The sequence below is a fragment of the Erinaceus europaeus genome, chromosome 17 (genome assembly GCF_950295315.1).
Source record: "Erinaceus europaeus chromosome 17, mEriEur2.1, whole genome shotgun sequence".
Classification (NCBI taxonomy): domain Eukaryota; kingdom Metazoa; phylum Chordata; class Mammalia; order Eulipotyphla; family Erinaceidae; genus Erinaceus; species Erinaceus europaeus.
The window spans coordinates 39,395,989-39,418,119 of record NC_080178.1 but is presented as its reverse complement, the minus strand read 5'-3'; the positions used below and the strand labels follow the sequence as shown (position 1 = coordinate 39,418,119).

The window sequence follows — 22,131 nt, the reverse complement described above, 5'->3', positions numbered from 1 at the left end:
GATAATCATTGGTTAAAAAAAAAGTGCCATGCAAATAAGTTACAGTCTAGCTTATTTGTACTGTATTGCACTAGTGTGAACTGCCTGGTCTGTTCATTGTACCATGGTGAAGTAAGATGTTAACACTAAGAAAACCCAAGGGAAAGACAGCTAGGAGCTTACACAATTTCTGCAGCTATTCAGCGGCTTAGGGGTTTAAAACATGCAGGTTCACTGGCAGAGCACAGGACTTGCACCCGTGGCTCACTGGCTGAACTGCTGGCACTGTATATGCTTAAGCAGTATTCTGGACTATCTCAATCTGTATCTCACAAAGTGAATATATAGATTTAAAAAAAAATTGATATCCCCACCTGCAGGGGAGTCGCTTCACATGCGGTGAAGCAGGTCTGCAGGTGTCTATCTTTCTCTCCTCTTTCCATTTCTCTCTCTGTCCTATCCAGCAATGACAACATCAATCACAACAATAACTACGACAATAAAACAACAAGGGTGACAAAAGGGAATAAATAAATATTTTTTAAAAGCAAAAAAAAATTGATAGAGACAGAAATCAACAGGCAAGGGAGAGATAGAGAGGGGTAGAGAAAGAGAGAGACACCTGCAGCACAGCTTCCCTTCTGTAGGTGGTGACCAGGGGCTTGAACCCAGGTCCTAGCACATTGTAATATATGCACTCAACCAGGTGCACCACCACCAGGGCCTAAATGCATACATCTCTTAAAAAAAAACAAGAAAAAAATGCAGATTCTGATTCTGTCAGTCAGCCCCATCTACCTTTACTTCCCACTTGGGTGTAAGGGGGCCAGGCAGCCTCCTGCCATTTACCCATGCTCCCTTTCACACTTTGGCTTTTCAGCGCTTCCTCTTGCTAAGAAGAGGACTGACAGCTTAGACCTGCTCTCTCTTTTCTTGCTGAAGAAGCATGGGGAGGGGCAGCTAGGTGGCTATGGAAAGGGCTCTCTTCCCACCCTGGGACAGGCCCATGCCCTACCTGTGCTCTCCTCAGCTTGGTTGAAGCCGCATATCTGGCAGATGCTCTGGACCCACTTATTCATGTCCTCCTCTGTCTCAGCCACCAGGTAGAAGGTGCGCTCGCTTGTCTTGATGTCAAATACAAAGCTGTCCTGCAGCTCCTTCTTGTTGAAGGTAAGTCCTGCATCCACCTGCTCACAGAAGTTGAGGTTGATGGTCCGCAGGGGCTTCTTGGAGTGGTCATTCTTATAATACTCCAGGACATCAGGGTCACCACTCATCCGGCCGCTCCGCAGGATAAACCAACGCTTCTTCCAGGCCTAGGTGGAAAGTGGTGTGAAGAGGGAAAAGACCTAATCAATTTTTGCCAAGCTTACCCAGATCACTAGGTTATAAGTGGCATGGCCTCTCCTCCCTTTCCCCAGCTTCAAAAACAGGTTAGTTTGCATTTATTTATTTATTTATTCACTTATTCATTTATTTATTTATTTTGCCACCAGAGTTATCGACAGGGCTTGGTGCCTACATGGTGAATGCACTGCTCCCAACAGCCAATTCTTTTTTCTTTCTTTTTGAAAGAATTCTTTTGAGAGAAACTGAGAGGGAAGGGGAGATAGGGAGAGTGATAAGGTGCTGGGCAGTACAGGTTGAGTGTACATATACGAAGCACAGGGACCCACACAAGAATCCTGGTTTGAGCCACTACTCTCCATCAGCAGGGGGGTCTTTTCACAAGCAATGAAGTAGGCCTGCAGGTATCTATCTTTCCCTCCCACTCTATACCTTCCCCTCCTCTCTCATTTTCTCTCTGCCCTACCCAATTAAAAAAAAAAAAAAGAAAAACCACACATATGAAAAAATGGCTTCCAGAAGCAGTGGATTTGTAGTGCTGGCACTGAGCCCCAGTGATAACCCTGAGAGCAAAACAAACACAGAAAGAGAGAGAGAGAGAGAGAGAGAGACTTGTAGCACTGCTCATAAAGTGGAGACTGCTCATAAAGCTTTCCCCCTGCAGATAGGGACCAGGGGCTTGAACTTAGTACCTACATATAGTAATGTGTGTGCTCCATAAGGTATGCCGCTGCCCAGTCCCAAAACAAGCTATTTTAAGATGCATGATGCGTAGCATTTCACCCTGGAATTAGGATCTTATCCCAATAAAATGATCTATGACATTCCTCATTTATATATTTCTATTTTTCAGATTTAGTTATGAAAGAGAGAGACCAAGACCAGAGCACCACTCAGCTCTGCATTCTCATGGTGCTGGGGACTAAACCTGGGTTTTCAGGCATGCAAGTCTTGTGCTCTAATGCTGAGCTATCTCCCTGACCCATCTCCTACTTTTTAGAACTGGATATCAGATTAAGGACTGAAGCACATTATAGAAGCTAGAATATAGACTCAAACTGATAAAGCTTTTGGGTAGGTGCTACAAAATCTTACCATCTTGGTTTAAGATTGGGCACCCCACCAAGACATGGTGAATTGAAGCAAAGTAGGACAACAAAGTTTCTAACTTCCAGTAAGGGGTTGGGGGGAAAAGCACATACCATGGGGCTCAAAACTAGGACCTTACTCTTGGTAAATTATGTGTGCTCTCCTGGCTGAGAAATTTCATGTCCACCGGCATTCCATTCCTAAAAGGTTTTTTGTTAGTTAGTTTGTTTGTTGATTTTAAACTAGAAACATAGAGAATGAGAGAGACTACAACATACTTTAATGTTGTGGGGGCTGGGCTTAAACCTGGGTCGTGTACATGGCAAAGCAACATACTAAGTGAGCTATTTCCCTGCCCAAAGGTATTGTTAATAGTTTAGCTTATGCTTTAGTTGATTTATCTCATTCAGTGCTTGTCTTTGTAGAAAGAGTTGCCTCTGAACCATAGCTTGCAGTCTCTCTCTCTCTCTCTCTCTTTCTCCTATAAGCAAAGGAATGTTTCCTACAGATAGTATTGGAGCTGTCAATCTGCCGCCCAAGATAAAAGGTTGACCAATTTGTGGCACAGGTAGCATTTTCTAGTCTAGTTTCAAATGTGTCCTGTCACAAAACCTTGGCTACAACTCCACATAGTTTTTGACTAGACTACTGAGACACCCGGTGTGTCTCTTTCCAGTGACAACTTTCTGATGCCTCACAGCTGGAAAGCCCTGCGTGCTCTGACCTTCATACACTTCCAATGGACTTGTGGTGGCCTGTTACTCTTCATAACATGTTACCAGCATCTGGGGAAAGGAAGCCTGCAGGGGACCTAAGGGAGGGTGTGGAATTTTATTTGTTATTGTTTGATTTAAAAAATGTTATAGATATTTTTTTATTTTTCCTTCCCAACTGGACTATATAAAGGACATTTCTTCCCAGTGGAGGTATTTTCTCTTTATCACTGAGATGATCTTCTCTATCTGGTTTCATCAGTGTTTCTTTCCTTCCAGCCATCCAGCCAAGAAATGGTGGTGTGGAGCTTCTTTCTTTCTTTCTTTTTAAAAATTATTTATTGATTATTGGATAGAGACAGAGAAAAATTGAGAGGGGGGGAGATAAAGAGGGAAAGAGACAGAGTGAAATTTGAAGCTTTTCCCCTGAAGGTTGGGACCAGGGGCTTGAACCTGGGTCCTTGCACAATATAATGTGTATGCTTAACTAGGTATGCACTGACTGGCCCTAGTGGTGGGGTGGAATTTCCATGCTTCAGGCTTCATCTGAGATGCCAATACCTTCGTGACTTAGCTCAGACTCTAACCCTCATTACATCTATGAATGACTAGAGGAACTGTAAAATTCCTATATGTGTGTGCTTGTGAACATGAATATCGTTTTTTGTTCCCAATCCTGCCTAATGCTTTTATACCTCTTTGTTCTTGTTGAGAGAAAGTGTCTAGGACACTATGCAGAATAGAAGACAAGAGCACAGTTACTGAATCTCAAGGAGTCCAGAGAGATTTGGAAATCATTAAATTGGCAAAAGTTGTCATTAAAAATAAAACAAATGGTGGCTGGGCAGTAATACAGGAGGTCTGCAGGTGTCTATCTTTCTCTCACCCTGTCTTCTCCTCCTCTCTCAATTTCTCTCTGCTCTATTCAACAACAGCAGCAATGGCAACAACAGCAACAACAACAAGGGCAACAAAAATGGGGAAAATGGCCTCTAGGAGCACTTGTAGCATAGGTACAGAGCCCCATCAATCAACCTGGAGGCAAAATAAAATAAACCACCAAATTTTTGTAGGTACCCTAGCTACAGTGTCCTTATTTCAACACTTAGCTCTGATTCTCTCTCATTAATGAGTAAATAAATATTTTTTAAAAAAAACTTTTTAGAAAACATATGCTAATTTAATGTTATTTCTGCTAAATCACCATTAAGGAGGATCTATTTTACATTTCTTCCTGCCCCATGACATATCAGAAGCTCTGCTGAGTTCCATCTTTATTCAGAACCACCTATTCCCATTCAACTCTTCCTCATTCTAAATCAATGAACTCCTTCAGGAGAGCAAGAACAAAGCTTAGTGCTTTGAGGGGAAAAAGAGACAAGAACCCAATATTCCTATGGGGTGATTTACAATGTATGCAAAGCTACAGAAAGATCTGATCACATTTCCCTACAGAAGTATCATAAAGAGGGAAATAGCTATTTACCACTGCAGAAAAGAACCCAACTTCTGGAGAACATGTGATGAAGTAGAAGAAATGAGGAGAAATAGAGCAAAAGAGATTCCCAATCAATATTAACAATGACAGCATCTGAGAAGTGTTTTTTAATAAAGGATCCCGGTTCGAGCCCCCGGCTCCCCACCTGCAGGGGAGTCGCTTCACAGGTGCTGAAGCAGATCTGCAGGTGTCTATCTTTCTCTTCCCCTCTCTGTCTTCCCTTCCTCTCTCCATTTCTCTCTGTCCTATCTAACAACAACAATATCAGTAACAACAACAATGCAAAAACAACAAGGGCAACAAAAGGGAAAATAAATACAAATATATATAAAGGAGGAAAGGAAAAGCCTGGTGGTCCTGGGAAACCTTGACTGAAACCTCCAGAACTTCTTATGTCCTTTACTGGTAATGAGGAATTGCTAAAGACGAGGATTTCTGTTAGGGAAGAAGATGGACCAGGGAAAGGAAAACAAAAGGGAAGAAAACAGCTAAGGAAGCTGATGCAGTGGTCTGCAATAGCAAGAGGAAATAACAATAACAGAGACAGGAGAAAAACATCCAATTCCCTATATTCTGCAATGGGGCCTTGAGAAGCCATTGGCGTGTTCTCAAAAAAGCTGGGACCTTCCCTGTGTCTATGATTAAGAGAATGCCACCACCTTCTCTGATGAAATTCAAGTGACTGTTTTCCTTCTGTACCCTAATCCAACCCCCAGTGAACTATTTCACAATCAGCCAGACTAAAGTCATATCCCGTGGGTTCAGGGATGCATGTGGCACAGAAGTTGCATCATGACTGTGTGCTGGTCTGAGAGTGTGTGTCCCATAGGGATCTGGCTCTGAAGGGGCTCAAGATTCTCTAGGAATAGGACAGAGCTGAGGTTCTGTGGCAGCTAGGACTGCGGTTTTCTAAGACATTAGAGGTAAACACATGCAGCCTGGTACATTTATTTTGTGTGATTCTGACATATAATATTCAATATTGTGGAAAGATCTTGGAAATGACTGGGAAGACAGCAAAATGATTACACAACAGACTTTCATGCCTGAGGCTCTGAACTTCTAGGTTCAGTCTCCAGCATGACCATATGCTAGAGCTGAGCAGTGCTCTGGTCTCTGTCTCTCTTTCTCATTAACATAAATAATAAAATATATTTTTTAAAGTTATTGGAAACTATGATTTTAACCAATATATCATACTAAATCCAAGCTTCAAAAACAAAACATCAACTTTGGTAGAGATTTCTTCCTGATCCACACTATAAGGAGGCAATGTTGCTGGTGGATCCAATGCATTAAAGGTGAGCCAGAGCCAGTGAGGGCATGCTGCAGAAAGCAGACTTTGGTTCAGTGAAGACAAGCACCCGGCCCTTGGAAATGAAAGAAGCACACAGCACTGGAGAAACAAGAGGAGGTGCTCCTAGTCTGGGGTCACCTGTGGAAGGCAGACAGCAACTATCCTGGGCTCTGAAGTCCCTGTAACTTGTCACAACTCCTCCAGTTCATAATGGGATGGAAGCAGGCCTGGACAACTTACAAGCAGATGAAACTGGCTGTGTGATGATAATGCTATGCTGGAAAAAGATGTGTCAGCTGACAGTGGCTTAGCTGAAAGGTGAGGAGGGAGATCAAGTCTGGCTCAACTGAAGAAAAGGGTCCAAGGTGTCTTCCAATCCTGAGAGCCTAACCAAGAAGGGCAAGTGTGGTGACATCTCCCTGTTAAGACACTCTGATTCTTAGAATAGAGGAACCTGTTCTTCAGAATCACTAAGTATTAACTGAAACCCTCCCCTTTGGTTTTAGACCTGACAGTTGAGAATCCGTCTAGGACTCCGACCCTGTCTTGAGTGTTAGGCCAAGATAACAGCTTTGCTTTGATGACTAAGGGCTTTTCAGAGCCTTAAATACTAAAGCTCACATGCCTCATGGCTGAAGCTGTAGAAAGGTCAAGGCCTTTCTTGGAAGAGGGTCTTGTGTAACTTTGAGATGCAGGCGTGGCCTTTAACTTCCCTATTTCTGTCCTGGGTAGGTGCAAACATTGTCACCACCCCCTAATGGCTGGTCATATGAGGGTGAGAGCTGGTTCCTCAGACTCTGGGGCTGCTAGATGGTATAAGTAAGCAGAACTGAGATGGAAGTGATGTCAAATAATTGAGAGCTGCATCTTCAAAAGATCTTTTAAAAAATGTTTAATTTGGGACTGGGTGGTAGTACACCTGGTTGAATGCACATGTTAGAGTGTGCAAGGACTGGGGTTTGATCCCCAGGTCCCCACCTGCGGGGGGAAAGCTTTGTGAATGATGAAGCAGTGCCGCAGGTATCTCTTTCACTCTCCTTTTCTATCTGCCACATCCCTCTCGATTTCTGGCTGTCTCTATCCAATAAGTAAATAGAGTTAATTTTAAAAAATAAAGTGGTCTGGGAGATGGTGCAGTGGATAAAGCACTGGACTCTCAAGTATGAGGTTCTGAGTTCAATCCCCAGTAGCACATGTGCCAGAGTGATGTCTGTTTTTTTCTCTCTCCTTCTAACTTTTTCATTGATAAATAAATAAATAAATAAATAAAATCTTTAAAAAAATTGAAAATATCTTTAGAAATATTTATTTATGGGAGCCGGGTGGTGGTGCAGCAGGTTAAGTGCACATGGCATGAAGCACAAGGACCTGCATAAGGATTTCAGTTCAAGCCCCCAGCACCCCATCTGCATGGGGTTCGTTTCACAGGCGGTGAAGCATACCTGCAGGTATTTAACTTTTTCTCCCCCTCTCTTGATTTCTCTCTGTCCTATCCAACAACAATGACAGCAATAACAACAACAATAACAACAACAACAACGGTGATAAACAACAAGGACAACTAAAGGGGAAAATTATTTATTTATTTTGGATAGAGATAGAAAGGGGCTGAGTGTGACGCATCTGGTTGAGCACACACGTTACAATATGCAAGGAACCGGGGTTCCAGTCCCCGTCCCCACCTGCAGTGGGAAAGCTTCACAAGTGGTGAAGCAGGACTATAGATGTCTCTCTCCCTATCTCCCCCTTCTTCTTAATTTCTGGCTGTCTCTATTCAATAACTAAATAAAGATAATTAAAATATTTAAAAATTGACAGACAGAAATTGAGAGAGGGAGGAGAGATAGAGAGGGAGAGAAGAGAAGAGACATCTGCAGCAGTGTCCCACCAGTTGTGAAGCTTCCCCCTGTACCTGGGAGCCAGGGACTTGAACCTGGGTCCTTACAGATTGTAACATATGCACTCTACAGAATGTACCACTGCTCAGCCTCCTAGACTTATTAAAAATTTACTTTGATTAGTGATTTAATAGTTACACATCATACCCACCATAAATAAACAGATGGATAAATCTTGGAAAATATCACCAATAAAACACACACACACACACACACACACACACACACACACACACACACTTTTTTAATGTTGCACCAGGGAATGAATGTAGGCCTTTGTACATGAAATACTGCTGAACAGTCTCTCATCAGCCCAATTTTCTGGTCTTTATTTTATTTATTTTTTTTTTGTCTTTATATTCTTTTGAGAGTGAGAGAAGGAGGCAGAGGAAAAGACACATCATAGCACTGCTCTGCTTCACCATCAATGGAGCTGCCCTGCTTCCACCTGTAGTACTCCTGTCTAAGGCCCTGCCACTCACACTCACCTTTCTCTTAGTGACACTCCAGGTGGTGGTGTGCTTTGAGCTGGGATCACGTGATCTGCACCCCAGTGCACTGCAGCACCAATAGACAAGAATCATTACTGAGCAGGATGGGTGGTGGTGTATTTGGCTGAGGTGCACACATTAGCAAGCACAAGAACTCAGGTCCAGGCCCCCAGTCCCCTCCTGCAGTGGGTAGGCTTCAGGAGCAGTGAAGCAGTACTGTAGGTGTCTCTCTTTCTCTCTTGTTCTATCTTATCTTCCCCTCTCAACTTACTCTGTCCTATCAAAAGAAAGAAAGAAAACAAACCAAAAAAAATGCAGCAGATTTATTGTGCAGGCACTGAGTCCCAGACATAATCCTAGTGGCAAAAAAAGAAAAAGAAAACAAAATGGTGGCTCTTGAAGAAATGAATACTATCTAGTCAACATGGACTTGAAGCACATAGAGTGAGACCCAGAACCAGTTTGCATATAAGAGAAACTCAGAAGTTCTTCCACACAGGCTCTGACCCATTCACTGTTTAATTTACTTTCTGTTGTCTTTCAATTCCTTCCACTATTAGTGTGCCCTATCCTTCTTCCCTTCCACCTTTCCTCCTTCCATCATCCAGTCAATATTTCTCAAATTTACTTGTACCCTTTAAGACCTCACAATATATAAAAGTAACAGAGGTGCACAGTGTATTGGAATAACTGTCTGAATCCAATATGGAGTTACTCCTGTCCAGGGCTCCATATCAGCATACTGAAACTTATCTACTTCCCTCAGGTGCTCTCCTTGACCAGAAGCATAGATTGTGGTCCCATCTAATCAGCTAAGCCCTTCTGGGCTCTCCTTTCCTTCTACATTTTTACCCCAAATGAGGCTGACTCTGTGGTCCCACCTAATCAGGTGTTTTTCCTTTTTCTCTTCCTTGTTCTTTATCTTAGAAAATCACCCCAGCCCTAATTTGTACTTCTCTGAATGGAGATGGAATGTCTTAATTCTATATAATTAGAGTAAAAGGGAGGAGAAGAGAGCAGGGAAAGTGGGAGAGGCAGACAGAGAGGAGAGGGACACCAAAGCACAGCTTTAGGATCCATGGAGCTCCCTTTGGTGCTGTCCATAGTGCTCTCACATGGCATCAAGAAGCAGATCCAGAGTGATCTCTTTATCCTTATTAAGTTGTAGCTGCAATTATATTAAGATAATTTAAAAAAACTTGAAACCAATGCTGAATGTACAACAAAAATTATTTTTTCAGGGTTGGAAAAAATAGTATAATGATTTACACAAAAGAATTTCATGCCTGAGGCTTGGGGGGACCAGGTCCCAGCTGCATAGTGCTCTGGTCAATAGTAAACAAACAAAAAACAATTGTTCAGTTTTGAATTTAAGCACTGAACAAAGTATAAAAAAGTGGCAACATTCCTCTTTGGGCATAAATGCTTCTAAGCTGTTCCAAACACCTAATCACTGCTTGCATCAGCCAGAAACTTGAATATCAGGAGAGTTTTCAGACAGGTGCTCCAGATAGATAAAGTAGTTTGCTTTCTCTTATTTTGCTGACTTATAGGTGGAAGGCTATCTCTCTCTAAGAGTTCAACAATGGGAGTAAGTGTGCACTGTGCAAACTGGGAAGGAAATCATGTTTACTGAGCACCTACTCAGTAGCAATCCACTCTAGCATCTGGCTCACTATATGTGCTCATTACTTATTGCCTAGCCCAGGACTGCCTCAAAACCATCACTCAAATATTTGCTGAAAAATTACATCACTCTTACTCTTCTAACCATTTGTTCAGATGCCTCCTTTGTCAAGCTATTCTTACATCATCTATTAATTCTCTCATTTCTACACTCTAATAGAACCCTACAGACAGGTGTAGAGTGCTCATTTAGAGAAAGGAAAAAAAAAAAACAGCTTTTCATTTCTGGTCCTAACATGGCCCTTTTATAACTATCATCATCTGCTACCACTGCTACTTTTCCTCGTCTTCTTTCTTCACTTCTTTTTCCTCCTCTTCCTCCTCCAAGAAAGTAAGAGGAACCAAGAGATCACTTGGGGGTTCTCCCAGTGGTGTGGCACTATAAGAATGGTTTGGGGGGGGGCTGAAAGGCAGCTCACTTAGTGGACTGCACATGTTGCCATGCCCAAGGAAATGGGTTTGAGACACAGACTACATGAGAGTGCCTTCAGAGAAGAAGCTTCATGAACAGGGGAGTGGAGTCTCTCCTTCTCACTGTCTCTCTCCCCATCTACATCTCTCCCTATTGCTCAGCCTCTATCTAAAGAGAAAGAAAGAAGAGGAAAGGAGAAGAGAAGAAAAAGAGAGCTGTTTTTACTTTGTGCCAGGGACTGAAGTAAGCACATCACATGCATTCATTCACTTTGTCCTTGTAACCATCCTACGAGCTGTCACTATCATCCCTCTATAGAGAGTCAGAAAGCAGGGCATGGAGTGGCTCAGGAGGGTGACAACAGATATGAAGTCACTGAGTAGCAAAGCCAGTACTTCTGGCTCTATCCTCTGGGCTCTATTCCCCCTACCCCACAGCTTTCTGCTCAAGGCTCTGTAGTTTCTAAAGTTCTGAGAGTCTTCACAGGACAGGCAGAGCCAGGGACTACAAAAAGACACTCATCCCAGGACTTCAGATTTCAGAGAATCAGACAGAAAATCTGGGCTCAGTCCTTACTCTGTGATTTACTATATGGCCCTGGGAAAGTCCAGTGACCTCTCTGTGCCTCAAAAAGAAAGAGACCACCTGCACAGTCAATCTCAGAAGGTAATGGTGAGAATCAGGTATGCACAAGCTCCAGTGGGTGGGCTTTAAAGCTACTCTGAAGATCCCCCTCACCCCCCACATTTGTCCTTCAAATCAATCAATGCTGGCTCAGAGCCCTGGGTGATTGGAAATATCTGTGCACACTCTAAGGGGCCAGGCAGAGGCATACCTGATTAAGTGCTCACATTACAGTGCACAAGGACCCAGATTCAAGCCCCTGATCCCCACTTGCAGGGGGAAAGGTTCACAAGCAGTGAAGCAGGGCTGCAGGCGACTCTCTCTCTCTCTCTCTCTCTCTCTCTCGATCTCACCCTTCCTCTTGATTTCTGGCTATCTCCATCCAATAAGTAAATAAAGATAATAAAAAAATCGAAAGAAATATCCACGTACATTCACTGCTACCTATAGAGAACTGTCTGTTTAGTTTGATGAGCACAAGAGACACCAAGCAAAGTGTATGCTCTTCCTGCCCACCCACCCCAACTGACAGTTTAAACTGGAGAGTAACAAGCACTGACATGTGCAATGGCAGTGCACCCTAGCAGGAGGGTAGTAAAGGCCAGGTGGAGAGAAACTAGTAGTAGCTGCCATATCTGGACAGAGTGGAGTGAGGGCCCAGGCCAGGACCATGGCAGCAGAGATAGGGATGGAGAGGGAAGCAACCTTTGCTGGGCTGGAGTAGCCTCAGGAACAAATGCCATTAGGTAGTAGATAGAACTACATAAAGCTGATTCTCACACATGGGCCCTGGAGTGCACTTCTGTTGCTGGACAGTTTCTGGATACTTCTGAATGTCTTCCAGTCCAGGGTGGTCACTCAGTGAGAACAGTACAGGAGCTTGTCTGTTCCAGTTGTGAGCTGCGTGCACACACACACACACAACATCTGGCTACAGAGCAGGTCCAGGATGCCTGCATGAGACTCTTGCCTCATCCTTGGAAATCACAACAATTGAGAATAGAGAATCACTCTTTTTATCCCTCCTCATGGCACTAGCCAGGTCAACAATGGTGAGGCTTGTGTGATGTCCTTTCTGCCTCACCAAGCACAATGGCCATGTTGGGCCTCAAGCCTCCAAGGCTGAGCCTTTGGAGGGACTGCAAGAAGCAGCACATGGACAAGGCCCAGCAAGTAACTGAAATAAATGGGGGATAAAACTAAACTAGCAGGGGAAAAATGTTCCCTGACAATCTCCACTTGTGATATGCGTTGCACAAAACTACTAGCTGGTATGTAGCCTTTAAGTATTACAGGAAACTTAGGACATATTGCTCCTTTCACCCAGCAATTTCATATCTGGCAACTAAGGGAATGATTCCAAGGAAAGAAAACTATATAGGTATGAAGAATAAGAAATGGGAGTAAAGTGGTAAAGTTTCTGTTCTTTCTTTTTTCTTGGTAGAAAAAGAGAAATTGAAGAAGGGTAGAGGAGACAGACAGAGAGAGAGAGAGAGACAGAGAGAGACAGAGAAAGGTAATAGACACTTACAGCACTGATTCACCACTCAAGAGCTTCCCCCTTGCAGGTGAGGACTGGGGCTTGAATGTGGGTCCTTGTGCATGGTAATATGTATACTCAAGCAGGAGTGCCACAGTCCAGCCCCTATGTTTCTGTTATTTTGAGTTTTTGTTTGTTTGTTGTGTTTTGTTTTGTATTTTTGGCCTCTAGGGTTATTGCTGGGGCTTGGTGCCCACATTACAAATCCACTGCTCCCAGAAGCCATTTTTTCCCCATTTTTTATTGGATAGGACAGAGAGAAATTAAGAGGAGGAGAAGATAGAGAGGGGAAAGACAGACAGACACCTAGACACCTGAAGACCTGCTTCACTTCTTATGAAGCGACCGCCCTGCAGGTGGGGAGCCAGGAGCTAAAACCAGGATCCTTGTGTAGGTCCCTGAGCTTAACCCAGTGTGCTACTGCCAGCCCCTCCTTTTGAGTTTATCTAAAATTTGTTGTGTGTGTATGAAAGAGGTGGGGGTGGGGAGAATCAGAGCACTGCTCTCACATATGTGGAGTTGGGGATTGAACTTGGGGCCTTAGGCATGCGATACCTGTGCTCAGCCCACTAAACCACCTTTAGCTGTTTTTACCTTCTGAGGTCTTCCTTTCTCACTTTCCTAAGGTCTCTGAAATGCTGGCCACTACAGCTGCTGACAACGCTAGCTACAGTGACAGAAATTGCACTCTCTTAGGCTATGTCTGCCACCTGAAGATCTGCTATAAGTCTTGCTCTATGACTAACCAATGACTCCTCCTAGAGACTGTGCACTGATTTTCTACAATAGCAGGTTCTTTGATACAGTCACCCAAAGCAGTGAATTCACTCACACTTCCAGAATGACAGGGTCTCAAGGCAACTTTGTGGAGATGAATGCTAAGCCCTCCCAGTGGCTCTGAGGCTGTCATATTCAGTGTACACCCTCAGAAGTGTTTTTTAAACTAATTTTAAAAATATACTTAATTTATTTATTTTAGATAGAGACAGAGAGAAATTCAGAGGGAAGGGGGAGATAGAGAGGGAGACAGAGAGAGACACTTGCAGCCCTGTTCCACTGTTCATGAAACTTCCCCTGCCTTGAACCTGGGTCCCTACACATGGTAAGATGTGTGCTGTACTGGGTGTTCCATGGTCTGATCCCAGTCTCAGACTTTTTTTTTTCTTCAGGAATTTTACTTTTTTTTCTGGAAAATCTCTAAGATTCTCATGTTAGAACATAAGGGGAGGGGAGTGGAAGAGAGAGAGAGAAGCTGAGTTACTACTTACATGATGAAAAAGAGCACAAGTATGACCATAGGTCTGCCTTTTAAAAAAACTTTATGGGGGATTAATTGTTTATAGTCGACAATAGGCCAGGTCCCATGAGATAGGGCATATGTTCATATGTGTCCATAATTAGGGCAAATATATATACCTGAAAGCAAAAATGCAGAATAGTCTGCAGTGAGTCAGTATATGCAGCAAATAGACCTAAAAAGACACCATAAAGTTCACAATGAAATAGTGTTTACTTAGACTTAGATACCTTCCTCACCTACTTCTTATACTTCCCTCACTAACTCCAAAGCTAACCTTATCAAAGCAAGGACTGCAAAAGCTGAATACGGGCAAGAGACTGGCATACCTTAACAATGACTCTTTAGTCACTATCAGGCCACCCCATCAGCTGGGGTCCTAGGTGGGGAGAACTGAGATTCCCAAGCAGACATGATGGGCCTAGACCTTCAATAGATCCCTCTCTCCATTCTTACCGGTCATCTCTATCAGGAACAACACAACAGACCCCTTTGTGGGCCCCCATAAGACCTTACTTTCTATGTGGATCAACAACGGTAGAGAATGTTCCATCTTCCAAAGGGAGACTGGAAAATATATTCTATGTTCCACCTGAGGAAGATGGGTCCTGAAATTGGGGCACTTGGAACATTCCTACTCATGACCACAGAATGTAAGGTCAGATCTACAGGAATGCAGAGGTCACATAGGCTCCTAATCTGAAAATGGGCCCCAGATCACATCAGATCAATGGGGTTTATAGTCAACAGTATTTATACACCTTTCCCATATTTGGGAGCTACTCTCTTCTCTGATACAACTTTCTGGTCCTTTTTGCAGCCATGACATCATCTCCCCAGACAATAACTTGGATCCACCTGCATATTTGATATCGGGCTCAGGGAGAGAAAAAAAAAAAAACCAGCATAGCCACAGGCCCTTTGGAATATAATTAAAAGAGGCCTACCAACTATCTACAAAATGGACGCCCCCTCCCCAACTCTTCATTTGAACTATTCCAACCTTTAGGTTCATGATTAGTCAACAAATTGTTTGGCTTTATATGTTAACTCTTTTTCCAGCTGCCAGGTTCTAGATGCTAACATGATGCCAACCAAACTTCCCGGGGCAGATGACCCCACCAATGTGTCCTGGAGCCCCACTTCCCCAGAGCCCCGCCCCACTAGGGAAAGAGAGAGGAAGGCTGGGAGTATGGATTGACCTGTCAACGCCCATGTTCAGTGGGGAAGCAATTACAGAAGCCAGATCTTCCACCTTCTGCACCCTATAATGACCCTGGGTCCATACTCCCAGAGGGTTAAATAATAGGAAAACTATCAGGGGAGGGGATGGGATACGGATTTCTGGTGGTGGGAATTGTGTGGAGTTATACCCCTCTTATCCTATGGTTCTTGTCAGTGTTTCCTTTTAATAAATAAAAATTTTTTAAAATTTATTTATGAGAGATTGTTTATAGTCGACAGTAGTGGTTTGTCAACAGTGCAGTCAACAAACAATAGTTTGTACATGCATAACATTTCCACATAACAATACAACCCCCACTAGGTCCTCCAGTCTTGGACTTTCAGACATACACACTCAGGATGCCCATCCATTCTGGTGGATTTTGATGTCTGCATCTGAAAACATTGTCAAGACAATGACTTGATTCCATAGGGGCTGCAGGCACATATTTACAGCATGAAAATTAGGGAATGCAGCAAAATAGGCATCTCCTTCTTTTTCCCTCTTACCCCCCACCCTTCAGAACCAGCAATCAGTCATTTATTAGTACAACATTTCTTGGCAGTCAAGTCCCACCCAGGACCAGTTCACTGGTCTCTGCTGCCAGAAGACTGAATTGAGAAGGAGCTTGCATCTCACTCTTTCTCCCTTTTTTCTTTTTTGCCTTTAGGGTTGTCACTGGGGCTCAGTGCCAGTACTATGAATCTACTGTTTCTGGTGGATATCTCTTCTCTTATTTGATAGGACAGAGAGGAATTGAGAGGGAGGAGGTGAGGAAGAGAGAAAGACAGACACTTGCAGACCTGCTTCACTGTCTGTGAAGTGTCCCCACTACAGGTGGGGAGCAAGGGCTCAAACCCGGGCCCATGTAATTAGTATTATGTGCACTTAACCAGGTGTGCCACTGCCCCTTCCTTCTGTTGTTTTCTATCAAGAACCTGTCAAAGCTGAGATGTGAAGAAAAAAAAAAAGCTGATATGTGGTGCCTGTCATAGATGGACAAAAGGAGATGTTAACATTGCTTAATGAAGAGCTAGGGCCCACACTCATGTACAGCAAAGTGGTTGCTCTAGCAGGTGAGCTATCTCCAGGCCCTGGATACTTGGACAGAAAGTCACAGAGAGGGAGTCGGGCAGTAGTGCAGTGGTTAAGCGCAGGTGACGCAAAGCACAAGGACCAGCGTAAGGATCCCAGTTCAAGCCCCGGCTCTTCACCTGCATGGGAGTCTCTCTTCTCTCCCCCTCTCTGTCTTCCCATCCTCTCTCCATTTCTCTCTGTCCTATCCAACAATGACATCATCAATAACAACAATAATAACTACAACAACAAGGGCAACAAAAGGGAATAAATATAAAATAAATAAGTAAGAAAGTCACAGAGAGTAGTTGGTATATCTGATGGCTGAAAGGAGTCAGTGGCAGAGCTGAGATTTAAAAAAAAAAAAAAAAAAAAAAAAGCAAGCTATCTATCTCCTTGTCCAGTGATCTATCCAGGACCACAGTGGTAAGGCCTTCCTAGACTTAGCAGGTATCTTGATTTGTCACATGGAGCTACAGCACAGTGACAATGGCAGTAGGCAGGAATGTGATAAAGAGGACATGCAAACTCACTAATAGGTGAGTGAGATGAAACAGAAGGTTCTCTTAGTCCTGAGTGTTTATGATGCTTTGTTTCTAGGAGCTCTACTCTCCTTCATCCTGACCATGGGAATGCTATCAGACTGCAGTGAGGGTATCTATAAACCTTACATAACCTAGAGGCGCCCTGATAACCACAATGACAGTATCAGTAGGAAGTCAGAAAGATAGAAAGATTATGTTAGAAGGACTATTTCACAAGAAAACATGAAATGGATAATACCATGAATGAAAATTAAAGTTCACAATAGCCAGTTCTTGTCAACTTTAGTAGTAAATCATTTCCAAATTGTTTCTGCTCAATGATTTATTATTATTGGGGGATGTGGCCTTGCCCCTGCACAATTCCATCACCCCTGGCAGATTCTTTTTCATTTCAGATAGAGACAGAGAGGAAGAGATACCATAGCACCCCTCCCTATTCATGAAGCTCTCCCTGGTGTGATGTCAGAGTTCACATGTGGTGTCAGGGGTTCAAACCCAGGTCCCTGCACGTGGCAGAATATGTGCTCTATCAGATGAGCTGTCTTCTGACTGCTGTTCTTTTTTTTTTATTTTTAAGTATTTATTTATTTATTCCCTTTTGTTGCCCTTGCTGTTTCATTGTTGTAATTCTTGTTGTCGTCGTTCTTGGATAGAACAGAGAGAAATGGAGAGAGGAGTGGAAGACAGAGAGGGGGAGAGAAAGAGACACCTGCAGACCTGCTTCACCGCTTGTGAAGTGACTCCTCTGCAGTTGGGGAGCCGGGGGCTCGAACCGGGATCCTTATGCCGATCCTTGTGCTTGGCGCCACCTGCGCTTTACCCACTGCACCACCACCGGAATCCCTGCTGTTCATTTCTTTACAAACATTGTTCTTGAAGATGTAAGTGGTTTAAGAATCAAGTATCAAATGTCTTCTGATCTTCTTTGTAGAGATCATAATTGTCACAAGATACTACTTTCAGAAGTACATCTTAAGTAAAATCACAACTAGAGTGACTTGAGAAGTGGCCCAGCAGATAAGGTGCTGGAGTCTCATTGTATAAGGTCCTGAGTGTGAGCCCTGACATTGCATGTGTCTGAGTGATGCTCTAGTTCTTCCTCCCCTTCTCTTTCTCATAAATAAATAAGTATAAAAAATAAATCACAACTCAATGCAACACAAAGGCTAGCAAACATACAATTCAAATAAGAAAATTGCTCAAGTTTGCTCACACTGATAAATGTTTCACAGTCTGTGTTTATTTGGTTTTCCTTATAAGATAAAGTATTTAGTGGCTGCAAGTCTGTAAGAGCAGTCAATTCTATACAGTCAAATTTATGCATTTTTTTTTTTCCCCTTGGGAGCTAAAGTAAGAGAAAAAGACTAAGTACAATCCTTGGCCAAAATGGCTGAAGACTAGCAGGTCCTGTTTTCATTTGTAGCCAAGGTTACCACTGAAACCACAACAGGCATGGAAAAGAGCTGAGGGCTTAGATAAATTATCAACAAGAGGAAAGCACCCAGGGATCCAGGAGCAGAGGACAGAGGAATTTTCACCTTGAAGGTAAAGTCTCTAACCCCACTTGGTGCCAAGCCAGGTTCCTACCACTGTCATCATCCACCCTCCTTAGCCCTTAGTCCTGCAGCCTGTGCTCCCCCCAGCCTACCCCTGAAAATGAGGCTCACTCTGCCCATGGCCTCCACCACAACTGTTCACTCAGGCCCAGTGGCCAGTTTCCTGCTGCTACACCAACACCTCCACTGCAATGTCCACTGGGCAACCTCCATGGCCTGGTCACCTCCACTGCTGTCCATGCAGCCTGGCCTCAATAGGTGAGCAAATATTTTTTAAAATATTTCAGTGGTGGTGGTAGGGGTAGATAGCATAATGATTATGCAAAGAGACTCTCATGCCAGAGGCTCAAAAATCCCAGGTTCAATCCTTCTACACCATCACAAGCCAGAGCTGAGCAATGTCCTGGTCATAAAAATAAATAAAATAATTAAAATATTTCAGATGTTACAAATGAAGCAAAGGTGACATTATACTATTTCAATATGGCTGACAGACCCACTCCTGGCTCAGTGCATCCAACATGTGTAAACATGGGAAAAGGCAGCTCTGCATTCAATAACAACTTCATTCACAAAGCAAGTTTCAGGAGTGGAATGGGTGCATACTCACTGCTCAGTTCAAACACCGGCACTCTTGATTCCAACTCATAAAATTAATCCTGGGCTGATTTATTTATTATTATTATTACTATTATTATTATTATTATTACTGGGGCTTGATGCCTGCACTATGAATCCACTGCTCCTGGAGGCCATTTTTCCCATTTTGTTGTCCTTGTTGTTATTGTTATTGTTATTCTGTTGCTGTTATTGGATAGGACAGAGAGAAATCAAGAGAGGAGGGGAAGACAGAGAGGGGGAGAGAAAGACAGACACCTGCAGACCTGCTTCACTGCTTGTGAAGTGACCCCTCCTGCAGGTGGGGAGCTGAGGGCTCGAATCAGGACCCTTACACCAGTCCTTGCATTTTGAACCATGTGTGCTTAACCTACTGCACTACCACCCAGCCCTCCAGGGCTGATGTTTTAAGTAGGATGATAAGACGTTCATTCATTTCATAACATCAGCTTCTTTACAGGAGGAGAATAATTTTCCACAGCAGGAAATATAAAATTAGCATTAATTTTGTGGTCTTTCCAATAACTATCCATTAAGCCATAAGGCAAAAACATTAAGTCAGAGGGGACTTGGTAAGGATATGGAGTATAAGACTGTAAGATGCTAACAGCAGGAGGAAGTGGGTATGGTAGATATGGGAGTGCAGCATGAACTGTTCAGATATCTAAGACTGGCTGAGAAGCATCCCAGTCTCTTGGTGGGGAGGTGACTCAGTGGACTGTCAAGCATGAGGTCCTAAGTTCAAGCCCCAGCACTGCATATGCCAGAATGATGCTCTGGTTCTGTCCATTAATCAATACATTTAAAAAATTTCAATAAGTCTAGTTTTGAAAGAGGACATTCTAGGTTCGGAGCACATTTATTCAACAGAGCCCCAAACAGGAAACCATCCAGCTGTGCACCCAAAGGAGAAGGTGAGAGGCAGGAGAGCTCATTCTCAGTGGCAACAGTGCTTAATACCTAATACAAATACATCACTCTCCAGAATTTCAGTTGTCATCCTCTTCTATAAACCCCCTTTACAGGTTAACACTTGGGTGTGCCCTACATAGCAGGCACTTTATATAAATCATTTTCATTTCAGCATTGGAAACATGCTAGAATGAAGCCTAGGAAATGAAGCTGCAATTAGTCCCATGAGTTGTCTGAGTTCTTTCCGTTATCACATAGCAGTGCTATATTTCATACTTTTATTTTTTAATTCAAATAATTTTATTATTTTTTATTATGAGTATGGCTGAGAGCACAGGGACAAGTATGACCACAGTACTATTCTCTAATATGTGGTGCTAAAATTGAACTAAGAACCTCACCCAAGCAAAGAATGCACTTTACAACTGAGTCTCCCTTCCTCACCCCAAATACATTTTTAAAAAAAGGTTTATTTATTTATAAGACAGAGAGAGAGAGAGAGAGAGAGAGAGAGAGAGAGAGAAGAAATGGAAGCAGAGCATCACTCTGACACATGCTTGAGTGTCCAACATGTTATATACTACACCACCTCCCAGGCCACGCAAATCCTATTTTTTTTTCTTACAGATTTACCAATGGGGCTCCATGCCTACACTACAAATCCACTGCTCCTGGAAGCCATTTTTCCCATTTTTTGTTGTCATTGTTATTGCTATTGTTGTTGGATAGGACAGAGAGAAACAGAGAGAGGAGGGGAAGATAGGGAAGGAGGAAAGATAGAAACCAGAAGACCTGCTTCATCACTTGTGAAGTGACCCCCCCACACACAGGTGGGGATTCAGGGGGATCCTTACACCTGTCCTTGCACTATGTGTGCTTAACCTGGTGCGCTACTGCCCAGGCCCCAAATCCTACATTTTTAAAGGACAGAAAAAGCAGAATGTCTGTTCTCAAAATCCACACGTTTTAAAAACTAATGCTCTACAAGAAACTTCATTAGAGTTATGGTTGAAAGCACTGCTCTTCCTGTTTGAAGTCCTTATAAAGGAACAAATCTCCTAGTCTTGGAGGGGGTACAGAGGATAAAGCATGGGACTCTTAAGCATGAGGTCCTGAGTTTAGCTCCCAGCATCACATGTGCCAGAGAGATGCTCTGGTTCTCTGTGTCTCTAGGTCTTTCCTCTCTCAGTTTCATAAATAAGCAAATACATCTAAGGGAGGGGGGCAGGAAGGCAAGAAGGCAGGCAGGAAGGAGCTTCTTGGGTCCTAGTGAGGGATTCCAGCCGTCCAGGGTAGGTTGAAAGTGCAAATGCAGATTCACAATGGACAATGGGGCTGGGGGCAGAGGCATCGAAAAGGAGCCATTTGCTGCCCCCACAACCCCTCTCACTGAGGCTGTCTTTATCTCCTCCACTGCTGTTTACTGCTCAAAGGACACCATCCGGGCTGAATCAATGAAAGTATCCACTGGGAAGGGGGAAAACACACACACATGCTCCCTCCACATACAAAAAGACATTTGTGTCAGGCAGCCTGAGAGGCTGACACACACCAAAGCCTGCCCCTCCTCCCTCCACTGAAGAAGATGACACAAAAAAGGCAGCTTTCTGGTCTACCACCATGGGGTGGGGGTGGGGGTGGGGGTGGGGGTGGGGTGGGGGTAGGAAGCAGGAAAGAGAATCTGACTTGATTCATCTCCAAACTGCCACAATGAAGAGAGGAAGACTTCAGGAAATGGGCATATTATGTCCAAGAAAAGATTTCCTGCAAGCAGTGAACGGGAAGCTCACATGAAAATCAAGGACTAAAAATACTCTGGTTGTTGGAAGCCCGCACTGTGTGGTGTGGGCCTCCCAGCTCTGCAAGAGTCTGGAGAACTTCCCTGGCCCCCTCAAAGTGAGATCCACTCAGGATTGGCTTTATTCCCCAGAAATGCTCTGCAGGCACCTGGGGCAATTTAAATTTCAATATGCCATTCATCCAGCACTCTAAAGAGCAACTAGCAATAGCAAAGCACTGGTGCCTTATCCACAGAACTCCTCTCTAATAATCCCAGTTGTTGAAACTGTTTTGATGATCAAGGAATGAACCTCCCAGTTTAGGAATTAAGGAGATCTAAAAGGGTGGGAAGACCCCTGTATAGTTGGCAAGGTAATGCAAGACAAGTCCTTCCACTCGCCACATCACAATGACAAACCAAAGCTTGGCTGGGAGAGGGTGAAGGCACTTCAGGATGTCTGGAAGGAACTATCAGAGTGTCGCTTGTTTTACTGTGAGGAAGAACCCAGGTCAGGGGTCAGGGTTCTCTCAGAGCCACTTGAATAGAA

The 22,131-nt window shown here is 43.6% G+C and overlaps 1 protein-coding gene across 4 annotated transcripts in view; it reads right to left on the bottom strand.

Annotated features, from left to right (window-relative positions):
- Window positions 1–22,131, bottom strand: part of GAB2 (GRB2 associated binding protein 2) — a 121,436-nt gene that overhangs the window by 37,243 nt on the left and 62,062 nt on the right. For all 4 annotated transcript variants that reach the window (XM_060176682.1, XM_060176683.1, XM_060176680.1 and 1 more), the window contains exon 2: window positions 995–1,295. In XM_060176682.1, the coding sequence (XP_060032665.1) occupies window positions 995–1,295 (301 nt within the window). The remainder of the gene's footprint in view (window positions 1–994; window positions 1,296–22,131) is intronic.